Below are 17760 nucleotides of genomic sequence, written 5' to 3'. Positions count from 1 at the left end.
ACTAGTAACTCTGAGGTAATCCATACCTACACCCCTTGCTCTGGGTGGGATAAGGTATGCGTTGCCGATGGGTCTATGTCCTCTATTTCTGATAAAGACCTTGTTTCATGTTCTTGTCATCTTTCTCTTTCTTTTGTTTTACATGTTCCCAAGTTATGTGCGAATTTATTATCTATTTATCGTCTAACTACTAAGTTGAATTGTTTTGTTCACTTCTTTTCTACTCACTGTGTGTTCCAGGATCTGGTGACGGGTGCCAAGATTGGGTATGGTCGGGTCCGTGATGGTCTCTACTACTTGGATTCTCCTCCATCAACATCTCTTCCCTCTTCTGGCCACACCATTTGTTCTGATAGTGTCTTGACCAAGCTTCAACATTGGCATCGTTGCTTGGGACATCCTGGTTTTTATATTATGCATTCTTTATTTCTAGACTCAGTTAAAATTTGTGGTTTGGAACAGCTTCATTGTGACGTGTGTGAATTTGCAAAGCACACTAGAGATTCTTACCCTATTAGTGATGTTAAAAGTGCAATTCCTTTTTCTATTATTCATTCTGATGTGTGGGGTCCCTCTAGGATTGTTGATTGCAATGGATTTTGTTTTTTTGTTACATTTATTGATAATTGCACTTGTCTCACTAGGGTATATCTTTTGCGCAATAAATCTGATGTTTTTGCTTGTTTCCAATCTTTTCATGCCATGATTCGTACCCGATTTAATGCCACTGTTCAGGTTCTTCGAAGTGATAATGGCACTGAATATCTCGAGGGTGCCTTTCAACAATACCTTCTTTCCCATGGGATTCTCTCCCAAACTTCATGTATAAGAACACTTGAACAAAATGGCATCCCTGAGAGGAAAAATCCACATCTTTAGATATTACCCGACTTTAATGTTCACTATTGCGGTTCCTAAAACCTATTGGGGGTGATGTTGTCCTTATCTTCCTCCCAGATCCGACCATTGCTTCCTCTCTACCCCCTAAAGATTTTGGGTGTGTTTGCTTTGCCCGTAACTCGTCTCCCTCCGGATCCAAATAGGATCCTCATGCTATACGGTGCATTTTTTTAGGGTACTCGGCATCTCAAAAAGGGAACAAATATAATCATCCCCCTCCCCCTGCCTCTATATTACCCATGATGTTACTTTCCATGAATCAAAACCATATTACACGACACCTCTTCAGGGGGAGTATCTTGAGAAAGAAGAGATGTACTATTATTATTGTTGGTAGTCATCCTGTCCCTATTCCTGCTGTTTCTACTTAGGGGGAGACACCTTCTGTCCCTAGCCCAGACGTGATCACCTACACTCGGAACAAATCTAGGCGAAGGGATACCATGGCTGATACGCAACCACTACCCATTGTGGTGTCTCCACCAGATCTGCCCTCTCCGTTAGGTGACATTTCTCCTGCTACTCCTATTATTGATTCTGCAACTATTACTGCTCATGATGACCGTCCCATTGCCCATAAGAAGGGAGTTCGTTCATGTACCCAACATCCTATTAATCATTTTGTTTCATATAGTTCTTTATCTCCCTCCTATTAGGCATTTGTTTCTTCTTTGTCTTTTGTGTCAATTCCACATGATTGGAAGGAAGCCATCAAAGATCCCAAGTGAAAGGCTGCCATGGTGGAAGAGATGCAATAAAAATGGTACTTGGGAACTCACTCATTGCCCAACAGGGAAGAAATTAGTAGGTTGCAAGAGTGTATTCACAGTGAAGTAGAAAGTTGATGGTACTGTTGAGAGGTATAAGGCACGTTTGGTTGCAAGGAGTTTCACACAAACCTATGGGATTGATTATCAAGAGACCTTCGCCCCCGTGTAACAAAGATGAACACGGTTAGGGCATTACTATCCTGTGCTGCCAACTTGGGTTGGAATCTCCAACAATTGGATGTCAAGAATGCCTTCTTGAATGGTGATCTTGAAGAAGAGGTTTACATGGATCTACCTCCTGGGTTCTCATTCCCTTCAGCTACTGGTCAAGTCTGTAAGTTGAAGAAATCCTTATATGGTCTCAAGCAATCTCCCAGAGCCTGATTTGGTTGATTTCTAAAAGCAATGCAAAAGTTCAGATATCGTCAAAGATAGGCTGTCCACACTTTATTTGTGAAAAAGGATGGGACTTAGCTTACCACCCTTATTGTTTATGTCGATGACATAGTGATAATTGGGAATAGTGATGATGAAATTTTCCATTTGAAGTCCTTGCTCGCAAGAGAATTTGAAACCAAGGACTTGGTCCCTTCAATATTTTCTTGGGATTGAAGTGGCAAGGTTTGCTAAGGGAATTTTTATTTCCCTACGAAAGTATGTCTTAGACATTCTCCAAGACACTGGCATGCTAGGGTGTAAACCTACAGACTCCCCTATTGAGGTAAATTATCAGTTGTGCAGTGGTATGGGTGATCCGGTCGATAGAGAACAATACCAAGGACTTGTTGGTCGGTTGATCTATTTGTCCCATTCTAGACCTTACATTGCTTATGCTGTAGGAATTGTTAGTCTCTTCCTTCATGACCCTAAGACATGTCATCTCGAAGCAGTCAATCTCACATTGCGATATTTGAAATCTTCCCCTACAAAGGGTCTCCTTTTCTCTAGTAATGGGAACTTACGGCTTGAAATATTTATTGATGCTTATTGGGCAGGTTCCATTGATGACATGCGATCTACTTTTGGATATTGCTCCTTTCTTGGTGGCAATCTTGTCACATGGCGAAGTAAGAAACAGTTTGTCTTCTCTCGCTCCAGTCCAAAAGCTAAGTTCCGTGCCATGGCTCAGGGCATCTGTGAACTGATGTGGCTTAAAGGGATTTTAGGTGATTTGGGAGTTGTTACTGAAGATCCTATGCACCTTTACTGTGACAACAAGGCAGCCATTAGTATCGCCCATAATCCCGTCCAACACGATTACACCAAACACGTTGGGATCGATAGACACTTCAATAAAGAGAAGCTTAAAGGAGTGATCTGCATCCCTTTTGTTATTTCAGATAATCAATTAGCTGATGTTTTCACGAAGGGCGGAGGGCCTAAATTGTGAGATGTTCCATCCACTGGTCTCCAAGTTGGGCATGTTTGATATTTTCGCACCAAATTGAGGGGGAGTGTTGAGAACTGTGGGATTGGAATAATTTTTCTGTATGTTTAGGGTTTTATTTATTTTTCCCTCTTTACTATTTTGCCCTTGGGGTGGTAATCATTATTAATAAAGTGGACCTCTGTCATTAATGACAAGTCAAATCATTCTCCTATTTCTGATTCCAAACTATAACATAGACTGACTAGGAAACTGAAATAATAAAGGAAACTAACTCAAAACCGGGCTGGACTTATAGAGTCCCAATCCAGTCTAACTAAAACATTTAATAACAATTAAAATAAAGAAAAGACACTGAACTAAGTAATCCCGTATGCCTAGCCTGTACTCACATTATAGGCCCATTAAAGTGGCTCATTACAATGAAAACCCATGGGATCAAAGGCCCAACACGTACATAACCCAACCCAAAGCTTATTTCCAATAAAATAAACCCATTTAGCTGATCTATTTGCATCACAAGCGTTGCTAATCCAGGCTAAAATAGTAGAATTGGTGAAGGTGCTGAAAAATCTGATGTCTTTGAAAATAAGGAAAAAAAAGTATATGCTGTTAAGAACTCAGTTTGATTCAGGCTGAAATAAATAATTATACGATTTGTGCAATTCATTGGAATTGTGAGAAGAAGCAAACAGCAGCACAAGGCAGAAATCCCCTAGGATGTGACCCTGAGAAGCTCCAGCAATACTCACTTGAATTTACTCAGTCTCTCAGTTCTCTACTCCCAAACTAAAAAAATGAGAATTACATCCTACTAGCTTGTCTATTTGCAAATCTCTAACTCTTAAGTCTTAATCCTAGACTTAATTCAAATAAACGGATTCCAAAAGCGACTATGACTCTTAACTTGAGACTTAAAATTCATATGCTCAATGGGCTTTGCAAGTAAAAAAAGAGGAAAGGCTTTGCAAATGTGGGATTATAGGAACCCATAAATTAAAAGCTCAAGTAACACATAGTCATGAACCAACCGAACAGTCAAATGGTTAAGCTTTTTGTGTGCAATCACATATCAATTTGTGGAGACATTTTTTTTTCTAGGTCTGTTTGGATTGTTGCACCAGTATTGTTTCTACTTGTGCAACAAAATTTAAGGGGTAAGGACTGGGCTCTGGAGTTGAACTTCTTAATTCCAAAACATATCTATAAAAGAAAACAAAGAAATGAATAAATAATTATTCAAGAGCTGATGTGGTCTTGCGTCTGATTTGATGCTGAATGAGAGGGTGGGAATGGCAGATGAGCTGCAACAATGGGAAGAATGCAGATCTTTGCAGGCCCAAGCTTGCATGTTTTTGGATCAACAACCTTCTCATTTGAACCAAGAGCTAGCTGTCATGCCCGAATATAGCCACAATAGGTTTACAGCTCTTGCGTGTAAAGAGGGTGTGACTGATACAGAATTAATGATACAGAAGTAGGCGGATGTCAATCAACACCCTGCCATTGAAACTGCTGAAGTGTTGCATGGATCAGATCCTTTGCTAGTGGATTTGCCTTCCCAATCAGATATCCACATGTCCGAAAGTTTGTGTAAGAGAGGGAAAGAACCTTTTTCAGATCTGCATACTCCTTCCAATGTGAACACCAGAGTCTCAAAGGTGCTTCAATTTACAAATGTGAACAGTCATAGTGAGCCCGACTACCAGGCTGGAGGTCAGTTCCTTCCAATTGGAGAGGGTCAACCAAGAACACATAGGACTCCTACCCATGTTGGAAGCCAGCCGCAGGTTACCAACGAATCAAGCTTAAGGCTTTTGCAATCTGAAAAGCACAAAGCCCAAGACTTCGATGAAGTTTATGTAGCTCGAGGAGGTGAGATCCATGTAGTGCTTGAAGTTAATCCCGTTGATGCTGTTTCGGAAGCAATAGACAGTGGCCCGTCTTATGGTCCTTCCTCTGTTTTGAAGAATCAAAGTGGGAGATGGGTGATTCCTCCTATTCGTCCCTACAACCCTAATGGGAAGAAGGTCAATTTTATATTCAGGTGATTGATGCTCTAAGCGGTGAGCCTATTGATCCGGGTTAGTTGGCCTTCTTTGAGCCGGGCTTGGTTCTTTGGCTCTTTGGTTTGCCTGGCTTGTTATTTTTGGGCCTTTTTTTTTGTTTTGGGTTGGGCTTTGCCCCTTGTCTTGTCCCTGCTTTTGGTAAGGCTTGTGTCGGCTTTCACTTGTAACCTCCCCTCCCCCCTTTCTTCTCCCTTTGGTAATTTGAATTATTTATTCATCCGAAAAAAAAAAACATAAATAGATAATAAATTACTTCATAGCCATGCATGTTTGAACCATGATTCCTGTTGATGCCCAAACTCAGATTCCCTTGCTTTTGTTCTGTCACATGCATTACTTTCAAGTTCTTGATATTTAGTTATATGCTTTGCCTCCAAAGTTACTGAGCATTTGACATTTTCAGGTGTGCAAATCTATCGTAAGTTTTATACAGAAGAGAAGGCAAAGTCTAATGGTGTCCTTGCAATTTGCGTTACAAAACCAACTTCTCAGCCTTACATTTCCCTTGCTGGCATAATTTCTGTGAGTATGCTTCTTATTTGAATTTTATGATTTCATAAGCCATATTGATTAAATATTTTACAGACTAAGTTGTGGATGACTCTTTGCTAGTATAGCTCTGTTTTTATCTATGAGGAGTGGTTTTTGCCCAAAGCTATGGTCTTTTCTGAAATGCCTGCAGTATTTCACATTTGACTAGCAATAGTTTTGGAAAATTAATTTTTTGGTCCATTGCAAGCTTAACATCTGTAAGCTAACTAAAACATTCTTGAAGAGTTTAAAGAGGAAAATGATGTGATTGTAGTTCAGGAAACTGTTTTTTTTTTGAAAACAAGAAAAAGTAAACTTTATATTTCTTAGGTTATCAGAGATCTTCTGTTCTTTCTCAGATTCGTTCTATTGAAAGCAAGGTTCAAGATATCAGGTCGAAACCAAAATGGCTGAAATATGCCACTGACACGGTTGAAATGGCATTGAACTATGGTCCATTTCAGTGGAAAAACTGAAACATTGAACACCCCTCCATATCGTTTTGGCCAATATAGAAAGCAAAATACTAGGTGGGTTCAGTCTAACATTACCATAGAGATCAGAATCCTGTCAACAGAATTGTATGGCTCACAAAACCAGAGGCTTGAACATCAAAATTAGTCCCAATTTACAAATCTGTCAGCTGAAATCAACAGCAATAAATGATCCCCCTAGGATCTTCAATATCCCGAAAAGAGATCTCAATCCAACGGTGGGATGGAGAGTAATGTATTCCTAGATTGGTAGAGGACCAACTAGGAGCCAATCAACCAGGATCTGTTATGAACAGGTGAATCAGCTAGGTCAAAATAGGGTTTTGGTCAAATCAGGGTTAGGGTTTGATGTATGGGTTATGTCAAGTGAAGGTAGGGGAGTCTATCAGTGAAGGTCCTGAAATGTTTTGATGAATGGAAGTGTGTAAACTTGAATAGGCAGCGACTTAGGTTTAGGGTTTTGGAAAAGAGGATTTGGCTGGACAGAAGTTAACCAAACTTGAATGGTTTTCTTAGGAGGGTATGAGGGATAATTTGCCAGATTTGTAGACCATTATGATGGTTGGTTTGGGCTGGGTAGAAATTAGGGTTTGGGTTTTGATTTGAGATGGAGGGAATTAGGGTTTCAGTAGTCGGGATGGGCAGCAAGGGAGATCGAGTTCTCCTTATGGACAGGTGTGGTTGTGGTTGAAGTTTGATGAAGTTCTGATGGTTGGTTAGGTCTGTGGGGAATTTAGGATATGGGAAATTTGAAAATAACAAAAGGGAAAACTAGGGTTAGGGTTGTAGAGGGTTAGAAGAAGGATGGGGATGGGGATGTCTCAAATTTACTTTAGTAGCAGATTACTCTTGGCAGCAGAGGATGAAACTTGAATAAAATTTGGATCTTTAACTAGAACTTCAAAGAAATCTTCGAGTAACTTGAAGGAGAGCTTCAAAAGAACCACCCGGGCTTCATACCGCTAGGTGTCGGTTAGATCAAACATCAATCCCACCAAAAAACCACCTGGGCTTCCCTCTGCAAGGTGTCAATCGGATCAAACATTGATCCCACCAGCCTTGATCAAACACTTGACAAAAATCTTCATTGGAGAAGAAGAGCAGCAAAAACTTTTCATTAATATCAAAATTCGTGTTCAATACTTTGCCCCTTTACAACCTTATATAAAAGATTCAAAATTAGATTCCTACACTAAAACGGAAAGGCCTAACCCAATCCTTAACCTATTAGGTAACTTAAACTGACTAGGAAACTGAAATAGACTTAACACAAAGTCCTAATCCAGCCCGACTAAAACTCCTACACTAAAAAGGAAAGGCTAACCCAATCCTTAACCTATTAGGTAACTTAAACTAATTAGGAAACTGAATAGGCTCAAAACAAAGTTCTAATCCAGCCCCACTAAACACTTAAAAGAAAACTACTAAAAAATCACTTAAATTGAACCATTGGTTGAACCGGTTCTATTTATGAATAAAAACACCTAAATAAAATTAAGTATAGAACTAAAACAACTAATCCCGTATGCAACCTAATTACCCATATTTGAAACCAATAAAGTGGCCTATTACATAGAAAACCCATGGGATCAAAGGCCCAACATGTATATAACCCCAGCCTAGACTTATTCTTAATAAATTCTTACTAAAACAAGTTTATTTTGGTGATGAATCTGCATTAGAGAGAGATTGTATGATCATCAAAATGACCACTAAGTTTCAGAATTAGTAACCTTAACTCCACACCAACAGAGTAACTCACCATCAAAATAATATGTCAACCACAAAATTGCTGAAATAACATATATCATACTCAAGGTATTCCAACCGGCAGAATCTTCAACTCAGCAGCATTCCAAAATTAGAAACTAAAGGCCAAAACTTCAATCAGCAACAGCCAGCGATGGACGCCATGGATGGAGCCCAAACTGCTATTGAGGGAACTAGGGAAGGGTCTGGGATACTCTTTAACAATTCAAAAGTTCAGTCTCAATGGATGGCTGGATGTGGAATAATGGCTCTTCCACAGAATTAGAAACTATGTGAAGAATATTAGCAACTTGCAGTCACAGCTCTATTCAGCCAAGGGATGGGGCTGAAACCAGTATAAAAATGAAGGTTAGAAGATGGGTAATGGAATACCTGAATAATGCCTTAAGTTAATGGCCATTGGCTAGATTAAGATTATCATGACTGGAAAAATTATGATAGAGAACTTCAAACGGTTGGATATTGTGTCCATCAAATACAAAATATATGGTTTATTTTTAATTAATTTGCATTTTATGGCGATAGTGTGTCCAGAGGTATGACGTCAAAGTGTTTGCAACTAGGTACGGAGTTAGACTCTCTGTTAGCATGGTTGCCACATTTTGTTTTGAGGATTGTAATATGATGTTTACATTATTGCTACTGGTTATGGGAGTTAATATTGCATAAGATGTAATTAAGTAATAATGTTTCTTTAATGAGATAAATGAAACTTTACTCCCTCTATCTTTTTGAGAATGATTTACTCCCCTTAGGCAATTCAAATTGGTTGCATTGAATTTCTCAAGTTTCTTTTATGATGTTATATTATTTTTAATTAGATACATAGGTCGTGGATGTATGAAATTTTCGTTTGGAAGCATGGTGGAATGTATGCATATATGTGATGTATAATGTAGGAATTATTGCATTGAGTGGAGCATGATGATGGCTTTATGTTCTCATTTATGGGTTATGGAATTCAGTATTTTATATCTTTGAATGACTAGTATGATTTCATCTTTGTTTTAAAATCTTATTTAGCATGCATACTTCCTCCTAGATATCTTTAGTATCACAAGTATCCTGACGTTGTTGAGGAAATTGTTTCTACCTACTATTATAGTATTATACCAAGCACATATACATTTACCTATCTGAGTTACTTGCAGTTTGCAATGTCATTGGTAAACAGTGTGCAAGTAATAACTGTTTCTACCTTTCATCCAGGGATTGAGTAACGACGGCATACGTAGCCTTTTGGGCTTGGCCCATACTGTGGGTTCAGCTCCTGATGCACTTCCTCCACCAAGATATGCTCTGCTATCATCTTTTGTGATGCCTCATAAGTTAAATGTAAGTACTTTCTTGACTAATCATTTCGTTGCCTAAACTAAGATTAGTCTCAGACCTATTATCAAGTCATTCATTCTAATTTATTATGTAGACAGAAGTAAAGATTGCCATTTTATATGGTTTCAGTGAGGAATACATTGCAAGCTCGGTCTAGATGATTGTACTTATCATGATCAGATGGTAGATGGTAGGGAAGAAGCTGACTTCTTGAATGGCGGTAAAGGCATGCTCATATAATGAACCCACCTAGTAGGGGAGGGGAGGGGAGGGGTCAAAATTGACCCAATTTGATTTTCTAGGACCTAGCTTTCTAGCTTTTTAAAGATTCTAATGGAAAGGATTATGACGAGTGAACTGTCCACGTTTTGGTTCAGATTGTATCTTTTGGGTGACCTTGGTGATAACAGTTTAAATGACTGTTCCTTGGCAGTTGGCACATTGAATGTATGCTAGGTGTCCTGAATTCATTATCCTCAATATTTTATGTAGTATTATAGTTATAAGTATTGAATTGCTTTAAATTGCTTGTCAGAGTGGATCAAGGAAACATATTCTTGCTTAATCTATATTTATTTCCTTACAATGTTTAGGAACCTTGCCAAAATTACTAGATTGCTTGATACTGTTTGTCTTCTGTGGTTTGAGGTTAAAGGTAGTACCTTAACCAAGGGAGCAAGGGCATTGGCTAAGCATGTTAACAGGAGTGGTGATGGATGGTGGGGTAATTTTGATGGAAATGGTAAGCATCTATTCAAATATGGCACCCATGTTACTGAGGATTGAATTCTACAATTATCCTAGTCAATTTGCATTATGGCATGCTGTTATTCTTAAGACGAGTATGAATATTGCCATATGCTTGTCTCTCTCGCTCTCTCGCTCTCTCTTGTGTGTGTAATACAAATCCCTTTGGTCCATTATTTAAATTATTGTTCCTAATATGTAGTTAGACTTTACACTACTGATGATAAGCACAGATTGCTTAGTCGGTAAGCACTTTTACAAGGAATAGTTCTAAAATAAGATTGATTGAAGGGTGCTAAAAGCACTCAATATTCAAACATACTTTAGACTTCCTGGTGCTGGAAGGTTTGTCAAACCCACTAAGACCGGCTGGGTGTGGATCCAAATCCTAAAGGAAAGTAGTTCTTTTCTTCAAGGGCTGCCTTGTCTTTCGATCAATTTTATGAAAACATGTGGAACCTGACTTAATAATGAAGTCCGAATCCTGTGAAACTTCACAATCACACAGGAGACCAGAAAAAAAAAAAGGGAGAGTAGAATCCTGAAACAAATGATACCAAAATCTTGAAAATCAGATCTTGTTAGCATCAACAGGGATGCTAGATGATAAAGCTTTATGGTAGAACTGAGAAATGGCAAGAAGGATTGATTGCAGATTCTAAATGGTGCAAATAATTAAAGCACAATAGAGTCTTCCGTGTGAATCAGCAGACAGTAGATCTCATTAAAGTGGCAGAACATGAATTTCCAGTGACAGGGTTGCACCAACATTGCATAGAATGATGCCATGGTGCTTCACTGGTAAAGTCTATGGAAGTTGTACCCCAGATTGGAGATCAAATTTCATTTTCACCTAACGCTCTTACAAACATAATTGTAATGACAATAAGGTGAGCCAAGGCGATGGTCAGTTGCCATGGTGCCCAGGTGGGACCAAGTTTGATGCAGCACAGCCTAGAGTCATGGATTTTCAAATGTCGAACTACAAGAACAGGTGGTGGGGAATGGGATAGGATTTGTTGCATCAAGAAACTGTTTGGTGGATCCTCCCAGGATGTAGCTTGCACAGAGGAACATATAAGCAAGGGAGAGCCGGTCTTCTCTGGTGAGGGCTCTCCGATGCCTAAGTCAGGTCTCTTTAGCAGCAGACAAAGTAATAGAATTCAAGATGATCATTGTGATCTATACCTGAGTATATATATATATATAATATGAACTGTAGGTAGAGGCAGTGATGGAGAGTCCCATATACTGAATCTTCTATTCGTCGTAGGAGATTTCATGGCAGAGTCCTTGTGGGAAAGTTTTTCCCTAGTTAGTAGGAGTCGTGAGGTTCCATATCACCGCTCTTCGGGGGGATATGGCTTCCTTGTAGGACTGTAGTGCTAACCGTCTATGATATATTAGGATTTGGATAGATAATCTCCCATGTGGGGGAAGATATCCTTTTATAGCTGAATCTCTTGTCTGGCCGGGTTGGTCGGATACTATGTGAGTTTTACCCGACAGGCTTATCCATCGGACTGTCCATGATAATTGCCACGTGGCATGCCACCATTGGATGGCCATATTTAGGTACATCAGGGTTGAACAGGTTTAAGAAATAGAAGTGTTTACATGAGAGGGCTGTCCATATCCTGTAACCTTTAACAAGAAAAAATAAGGGGAATAAAATTATTAGTTCTGTGAAACAAGAATAATAAAAAGAGGAAACCAAGCATGAAGAAGAGATATAAAGAGGAAAGAAAAATAATAAAATATAAAAAACTATTAGAAAAAGGAATTGAAAAGAAGAAAACAATGAGGAGAATCCCGAAATAGGTATGAAGAGTTGTTCAGGAAAGAACAAGAAGATCTTCGGGCACGACTGAAACTTTAGTAGCAGAAACCAATTAACCAAACTCAAAATCTTTATCCAGTCTCTTATAGTCCGATAGAGAAAATATGCTTATGGAACCCTTAAAATCTGACTACTACTATGTCCAGAACTTCCCTAGTCATAATGTGGCACAAATTATTATACCCGTGCCCCAATCTGTACTTATTGTACTTGTGTGCATGTTATAACGTAGCTTAGATAGCCCTTCGGAGTCTCGGAGGAAGACTTTGACTAGGTAAGCTTTAGACTTTGACTTCATACCTTGTTGTATGCCCATCTTGCATGATTGGTTCTTGACCATTGTCTTAGCTTCTATGTACATTATTTTTACTCTCGCATGCCCTCCTTTCGTGTTCAAACACCCCGGAGGAAAACTACATGCCATCCGGAGTCAATTCAATTCTAGTTTGCTGTCAATGCATTATAGCCATCTTTGAACCCAATTTTGAGGGCTTTCCTTTCTGATTTAGTCAAAGGTTTCTTCATGAAAAATGTAGCTCTTTGAGTCTAGTTTACAAACCATTTGAGTCGCGTCATTTTGTTATGTATTGACAGAGTTATGATCAAAACAATGGGCGGAGGTCTGCTATATTTTGCCCTTGCAGATCATGCCTGGGTAGCCTGCGGACGAAGTGCATCAACCGCAGCCGCATCATCTGCAGGGGCTAAAAACAGCCTGATTTTACACTTTTGGCTTGGGCTTGAGCCCAAGGCTTAGCCCTAGCCTAACCTAAGGTTATGTATGCCTTAATAGACCTAACTAAACCCTAAGATGGAAACCCTAAGAGCTATTTGGAATCCCAAGTGTTTGAAACCCATTTTGGACCTTAAAACACCCCCAATCAAACACACTCTAACTCACTTAGCTAATCCAAGCCAAACCCTATTCCTCTCCTCACTTCTATCATTTTTAACACCTGAGAGAGGAGAGAAAATGTAGGAGACTAAGGAAGGAGGAAGAAGGAAGGAGAAGAAGGAAGAGAAGGAGGAGCCCCAACCTCCATTGGACCCTCTCTTGAGTGCAAACCACCTCGCAATCAGCTGGAGATCCAAGCTTGGAGCTAGGAGCTCGTGGGAAAGAAGAATTGCAGTCCCATTACAGCCTTGAAGCTTTCCCCCTTTACTGTCCTAAGCTAACCCTATTGTAAGTAAGCTAATTCATACATAATCTAGGTGATTTTCATTTGGATTTGATTGAAACCCTACCCAGGCCTTAGCCAAATCTTAGGGCTTCTTACCCTACTATATTTAGAACTTCTAGTGGGTGTTAATGACACCCATCAATGGCCCTAATAGATGGATTCTCAGTTCCATGATCCAAATACCATTAAACCCTCTTGAAGAACCTCCAATTTGAGGATTCTTGTTGTTGGAATCTATCCAATCTTTAAACAAACCATAGGGTTTCTTGCTTTACTGTAGTTAGACCTTTTATTTGGTGTTATTAATGATTAATTTTGACCCCAATCTAATAATTCCCCAACCCATGACCAAACCACCATGAAACCCCATTGTACAACTCCCAAATTGAGTAATTCTTGATGTTTAGGACCCAATCCCTCTTAGGGAATCTTAATTGAATCAAATACCTGTGATTATTAACATTTTAGAAGGCTAATTATACTCCCCAAATGATCCCCCTGCAGTCCCAAGGTCTTGAGCCAAGGCTGGAATCAATCCAAGCTGTAAAACAGCCTCTTCGAGCCAGCGGACGATAGGTATCAACCGCTGCCCATTGTCTGCTGAGGCCAATATAGTGCAGGAATGCTGAATCTTGCGAATAATAGGCTGCGAACGATATCCATCAACTGCTAACCCATTGTCCATTAATGTGAACAGAAACAGAATTGTAGTTGGATTTTGGCTTTGGGATTTGATCCCAGACCCTATATCACCTATTGTACACCTATGGAATGACTTGTTAGGATAATCTACATCGACGGCGAAGGCGTACGTTGCATGCAACCCAAGATTTCTTACTTTATGATAATTGTAAGTGGATTAGACACTTGACCTTATTTTATGAAATGTTTTTGTGTGGATTGCGTAGGATGCCATTCATGCATGTGAAATGTTAATTGTTATATGCTTATGAATATACAGGAACATGTGGTTATGAGTTTGGATAAAACGATGAATGAGGTAGTGGGTGGAGGTGGAATACATGTATCATGTTGAGTGCTAGAGAATTAGGACATGTTATTGATTATGGAATATTGCGAATCATGTGATATGGATTATGGTGATGTTAGTTATTGTGAATTGGTGAATGAAATGAATATCCAAATATGTGGTGAATGTTATTGATGAGAGCCAAGTGCCGTGAGTGATGCCAGACTTGGGATCGCCATGAGATGGAAATGTGAATGGTAAGTGAGAATGGTGTATTGTGAATGATATGTGAGAATGTGATTGATTATATGTATTGGTGTCGTGGATTTGGATTGGGATGTGACCGGCCGACTATGTTTTCGGTATCACACCCAATCTACTTGTATGTGTACGTGTAAGTTAGAGGGGGCAAGAGTATAGGTGGGCTGACCGGTATTTCAGCACTATGGACTCGACCTCTGGCCTATACGTATGCATATACCTTTATGCATTTAGATGCATATGGTTAGGATCATACTCCCTTGTGCTACACCCCTTACCAACAGGGGGAAAGTTGTTGGGTAACCGATGCTAGCTTCCGATGGATTGGGGTGCCATTCTCAATAGACCACCGGTATTTGGGTGAGAGCTAGGGTTATATCGGGGGCTCGCAGACAACCCGGTGAGGGGGTCCAGTCTCGTAGGTTTCCAACCACAACTTGGTTGTTGTCACCGAATAGTTATGTGTGGACTCTGGAGGCCGGGATGCCACCCAAGAGACGTTGTAGTAGCACTTTATTCCAACCACAACTCGGTTGTTCAAACCTTTCCTCCTGCACTTTTTCTTCTTTTGTTTTTTGTAGATATATGTTCCACTCCTTCACTTTCTCTTCTTTCACTTCTCATTTCTCTTTCTTACTTTTTGTCTCCCATTTTGCTCTTCTTTAATTTTTCCTTTGCATTCCATTTTATGCCTTTTGTCCTCTTTTTGGTGTCCACCATGTATGTCTTTGGGTCACCTAGACTAGTATCCATTTTTGCTTGATTTTGGGTCCTTGTGTTTGCTTTGTGCTCACTTGGTGTCTTGTTTTCTTGGAGGTTTTGAGTGGTGCTTGGCTTGAGTGCTTTGCCTCTGGTGGTCTCTCTCACTTGATCGTGCTAGTGGTGTGGCCTCGTCGTCGTGTGCCTGCCTCCCCGTGCGATCGCCTTCCCCCTGAGGTAAGTTTGATCCCTTTTCTTTCTTTTCTTTTCTTTTTTTTTTTTTTTTTTTTTTTTTTTTTTTTTTTTGTAGGGCGGTGCCTAGGTGAGGCCGCGCCTGATGGTGTGGCCGCGCCTGGGGTGGCCGTGCCTGGGTGGCCATGCTTGGGGTGGCCGCGCCTGGGTTGCCGCTCTTGTGAGGTGTGAGGTGGCGCCTGGGTGGCCGCGCTTGCGAGCATGGGGCTGCACTTGGGGTGACCACGCCTGTGGGTGTGAGGTCGCCTGGCTGCCGCGCCCGGGTGGCCGTCGCCTGCGGGTGCGAGGCCGCGTCTATGGTGGCCGCTGCGTGGGTGTGATGGACCCTCATGCTTCTTCACTTTTCTTCTTCTTGTCTGTGATGGATCTACTGTTTATACTTTGCAGGTGGCCTTCATTTCATTTTTTCTTGCTAGCTTCTGGGAGATCGCTTTCTCGAGTAAGTAGTCCATTCCTCTCTTGTCCTTCATGTCGTTCCCGGGTGACCTTGGCCCTGCTTCAGTCGGGGTTGGATCTTCAAAGGAGCGTTCCCCAGGATCGCCTTCTTCTGTGGGTACTCCATCCTCTATACCCTCCCCTAGTGCTATTGATGGAGGTGCGGGACCTTCTAGTGTTTCCGGTCCCAGTAGGGATCGTAGGTCCTCTGGTGCGGCATCCTCAACAGCCAGTCCTGCTGATAGGTTGGGCCCTGTTGCTAGCATCTTGTCACCTTCTGACTTGGTCTCCCTCCGTGAGGAGTTCCATATTCCCGCTGAGGTCATGTTGCGTACTCCTGGGCCTGGCGAGTATGCCTTCTCTCACCGTGCGGATGAGATCTGTCTCTACCATTCCTTTTTTCTCCAGGGCCTTTGCCTTCCTATCCCTCGCTTTGTCGAGTTGGTGTTAGAGCATTGGCACCTCACCCCTGGGCAGGTGTTGCCCAACTCTTGGAGGGTGATCTTGGGTTTCTATGTCTTCTTCGCCCGCCTGGGGCGTGCCGCCACTATTCCCCTGTTCTCCCACTTTTATCTATTGAAGAAGGGGAACCATGGATGTTATCACTTTGCTCGTCGCGTGCTCAAGGGGCCCTATGCCTCTGTGGAGCTTCTCACGGGGATCACTAGTAGCGTAAAGTATTGGAGGGATCGCTTCTTTTTTTCCATGGTCCCCCGATGCCCACTACGGACTGTTAGGGAAGTTATTGACCTCAAGAGGGTCAATCAGGGGCTTGAGCTGAGTGATTTTGAGGGTGACTCCCTCAAGCTGTGCATGGGTCACGATCCGTTCCACGTCCAGGAGTTAGACTTGGAGGCCTTCCTGTCTCTCTGGAAGCTGAGTCCTAGTAAGAGCATTATCTTTTGTACTTGATTGGCATGTTGGTATTTGAATATATATGTCATCTGGTTAGTTGGGCGATCTATGCAGTGGATATATGTCCGGACTTCAGTTTGCTCCGTGGCAATCTGCGGAGGAAGGCCGCTTCTCAGGGTGGTCCATCTACTGGAGTGACCGATGTTGGTGGTGCTTCTGCGCCTGTGGTTATTGGAGCGAAGCGAAAGGGTGGTCCAGGACATGCGCACGTGACGAGCTCTGGTGTGTGTGTCCTCCTTCCCCGTACTTCTCCTGCTGAGGATGGTGTTTCGGGCTCTGTGCCTCTGCCTCCCTCTGTCGCCCCTTCCGGGTCTTCTGTATTGCCCCTCTCCAAGGGGAAAGGTGTGAGTTCCTCTGGTGGTACTGCCACTGATCTTCCCACGCTGGATGAGTCCCTGGTGATCACCTTGGGCATGCCGGAGGGCTCGACCTTGGCCAGAGTCGGCGTGTCGCAGGAGTGGGTGGACAGGGGCAGGCTCCCTACCGCGAGGGTGGCCTTGCAGAGGCTTAGCGATGCTTGTCTGGCCCAGGCTCTCTACCATGATATGGCTTCGGTGAGTTATCCCTTTTTTGTCTCGTTATGTTCATTGCTCCATTTATTCTTAGATTGTTTTATCGCTTGCCATGTTGATTGTAGGTCCATCACCGTTTGCTGAGGCGATGCTTCAATTGGAGGGTCACGCTTCTCGTGAGGTGTAGATACAGCGCACCCTGCGTGACCTGGAGAGGGAGCTCTAGGGACAGATCGATGCTTGTGAGAGGGCCGAGGCCGACGCGCAGAGGGCGTCGAGGGAGCTCGCGGTGGCGTCTGGGAAGCTCCTGGAGGTGTCTGAGGAGCTGCGTGTGACCTCTGCTGGTGCGGCCGAGAGCTCGGCTAGGGTTCTTGCCTTGGAGGAGGAGCTTCATTCGTTAAGGGGAAGGCATGAGGTGGAGCTGGCATCTGCTGGTGAGCGAGCTGTGGCTGAGTTCTAGGCATCCTCTGCGTTCTCGACGCTGTATCAGGCGCAGCTTCATCCTGCCTATGAGGGAGGGGTCCGGGACTTAGCCGCTTGTGTCCTGGAGGTGACCCCCGATTATGACTTCTCTATCTTGGGGTTCTCTGAGTTTGCTATGGCGCTTCTGGGTGTAGCGGTGGTGGAGAGCGTTCCAGTGTCAGAGGTGGAGGCTGCCCTGCTTGAGGGGGGTGCTGCTGCACGTCTTCTTGAGG

General features: G+C 42.1%; 1 protein-coding gene across 1 annotated transcript in view; it reads left to right on the top strand.

Moving 5' to 3' along the window:
• LOC122647343 overlaps window positions 1-17760 on the top strand; it is an 81758-nt gene that overhangs the window by 24290 nt on the left and 39708 nt on the right. Inside the window, exons 13-15 of the mRNA XM_043840772.1 lie at window positions 5530-5648; window positions 9131-9256; window positions 9902-9995. Coding sequence (XP_043696707.1) covers window positions 5530-5648; window positions 9131-9256; window positions 9902-9995 — 339 coding nt within the window. The remainder of the gene's footprint in view (window positions 1-5529; window positions 5649-9130; window positions 9257-9901; window positions 9996-17760) is intronic.

The sequence above is a fragment of the Telopea speciosissima genome, unplaced genomic scaffold (genome assembly GCF_018873765.1).
Source record: "Telopea speciosissima isolate NSW1024214 ecotype Mountain lineage unplaced genomic scaffold, Tspe_v1 Tspe_v1.0029, whole genome shotgun sequence".
Classification (NCBI taxonomy): Eukaryota; Viridiplantae; Streptophyta; class Magnoliopsida; order Proteales; family Proteaceae; genus Telopea; species Telopea speciosissima.
The sequence above is the reverse complement of the archived record's forward strand: the minus strand, read 5'-3'. Positions and strand labels throughout refer to the sequence as shown.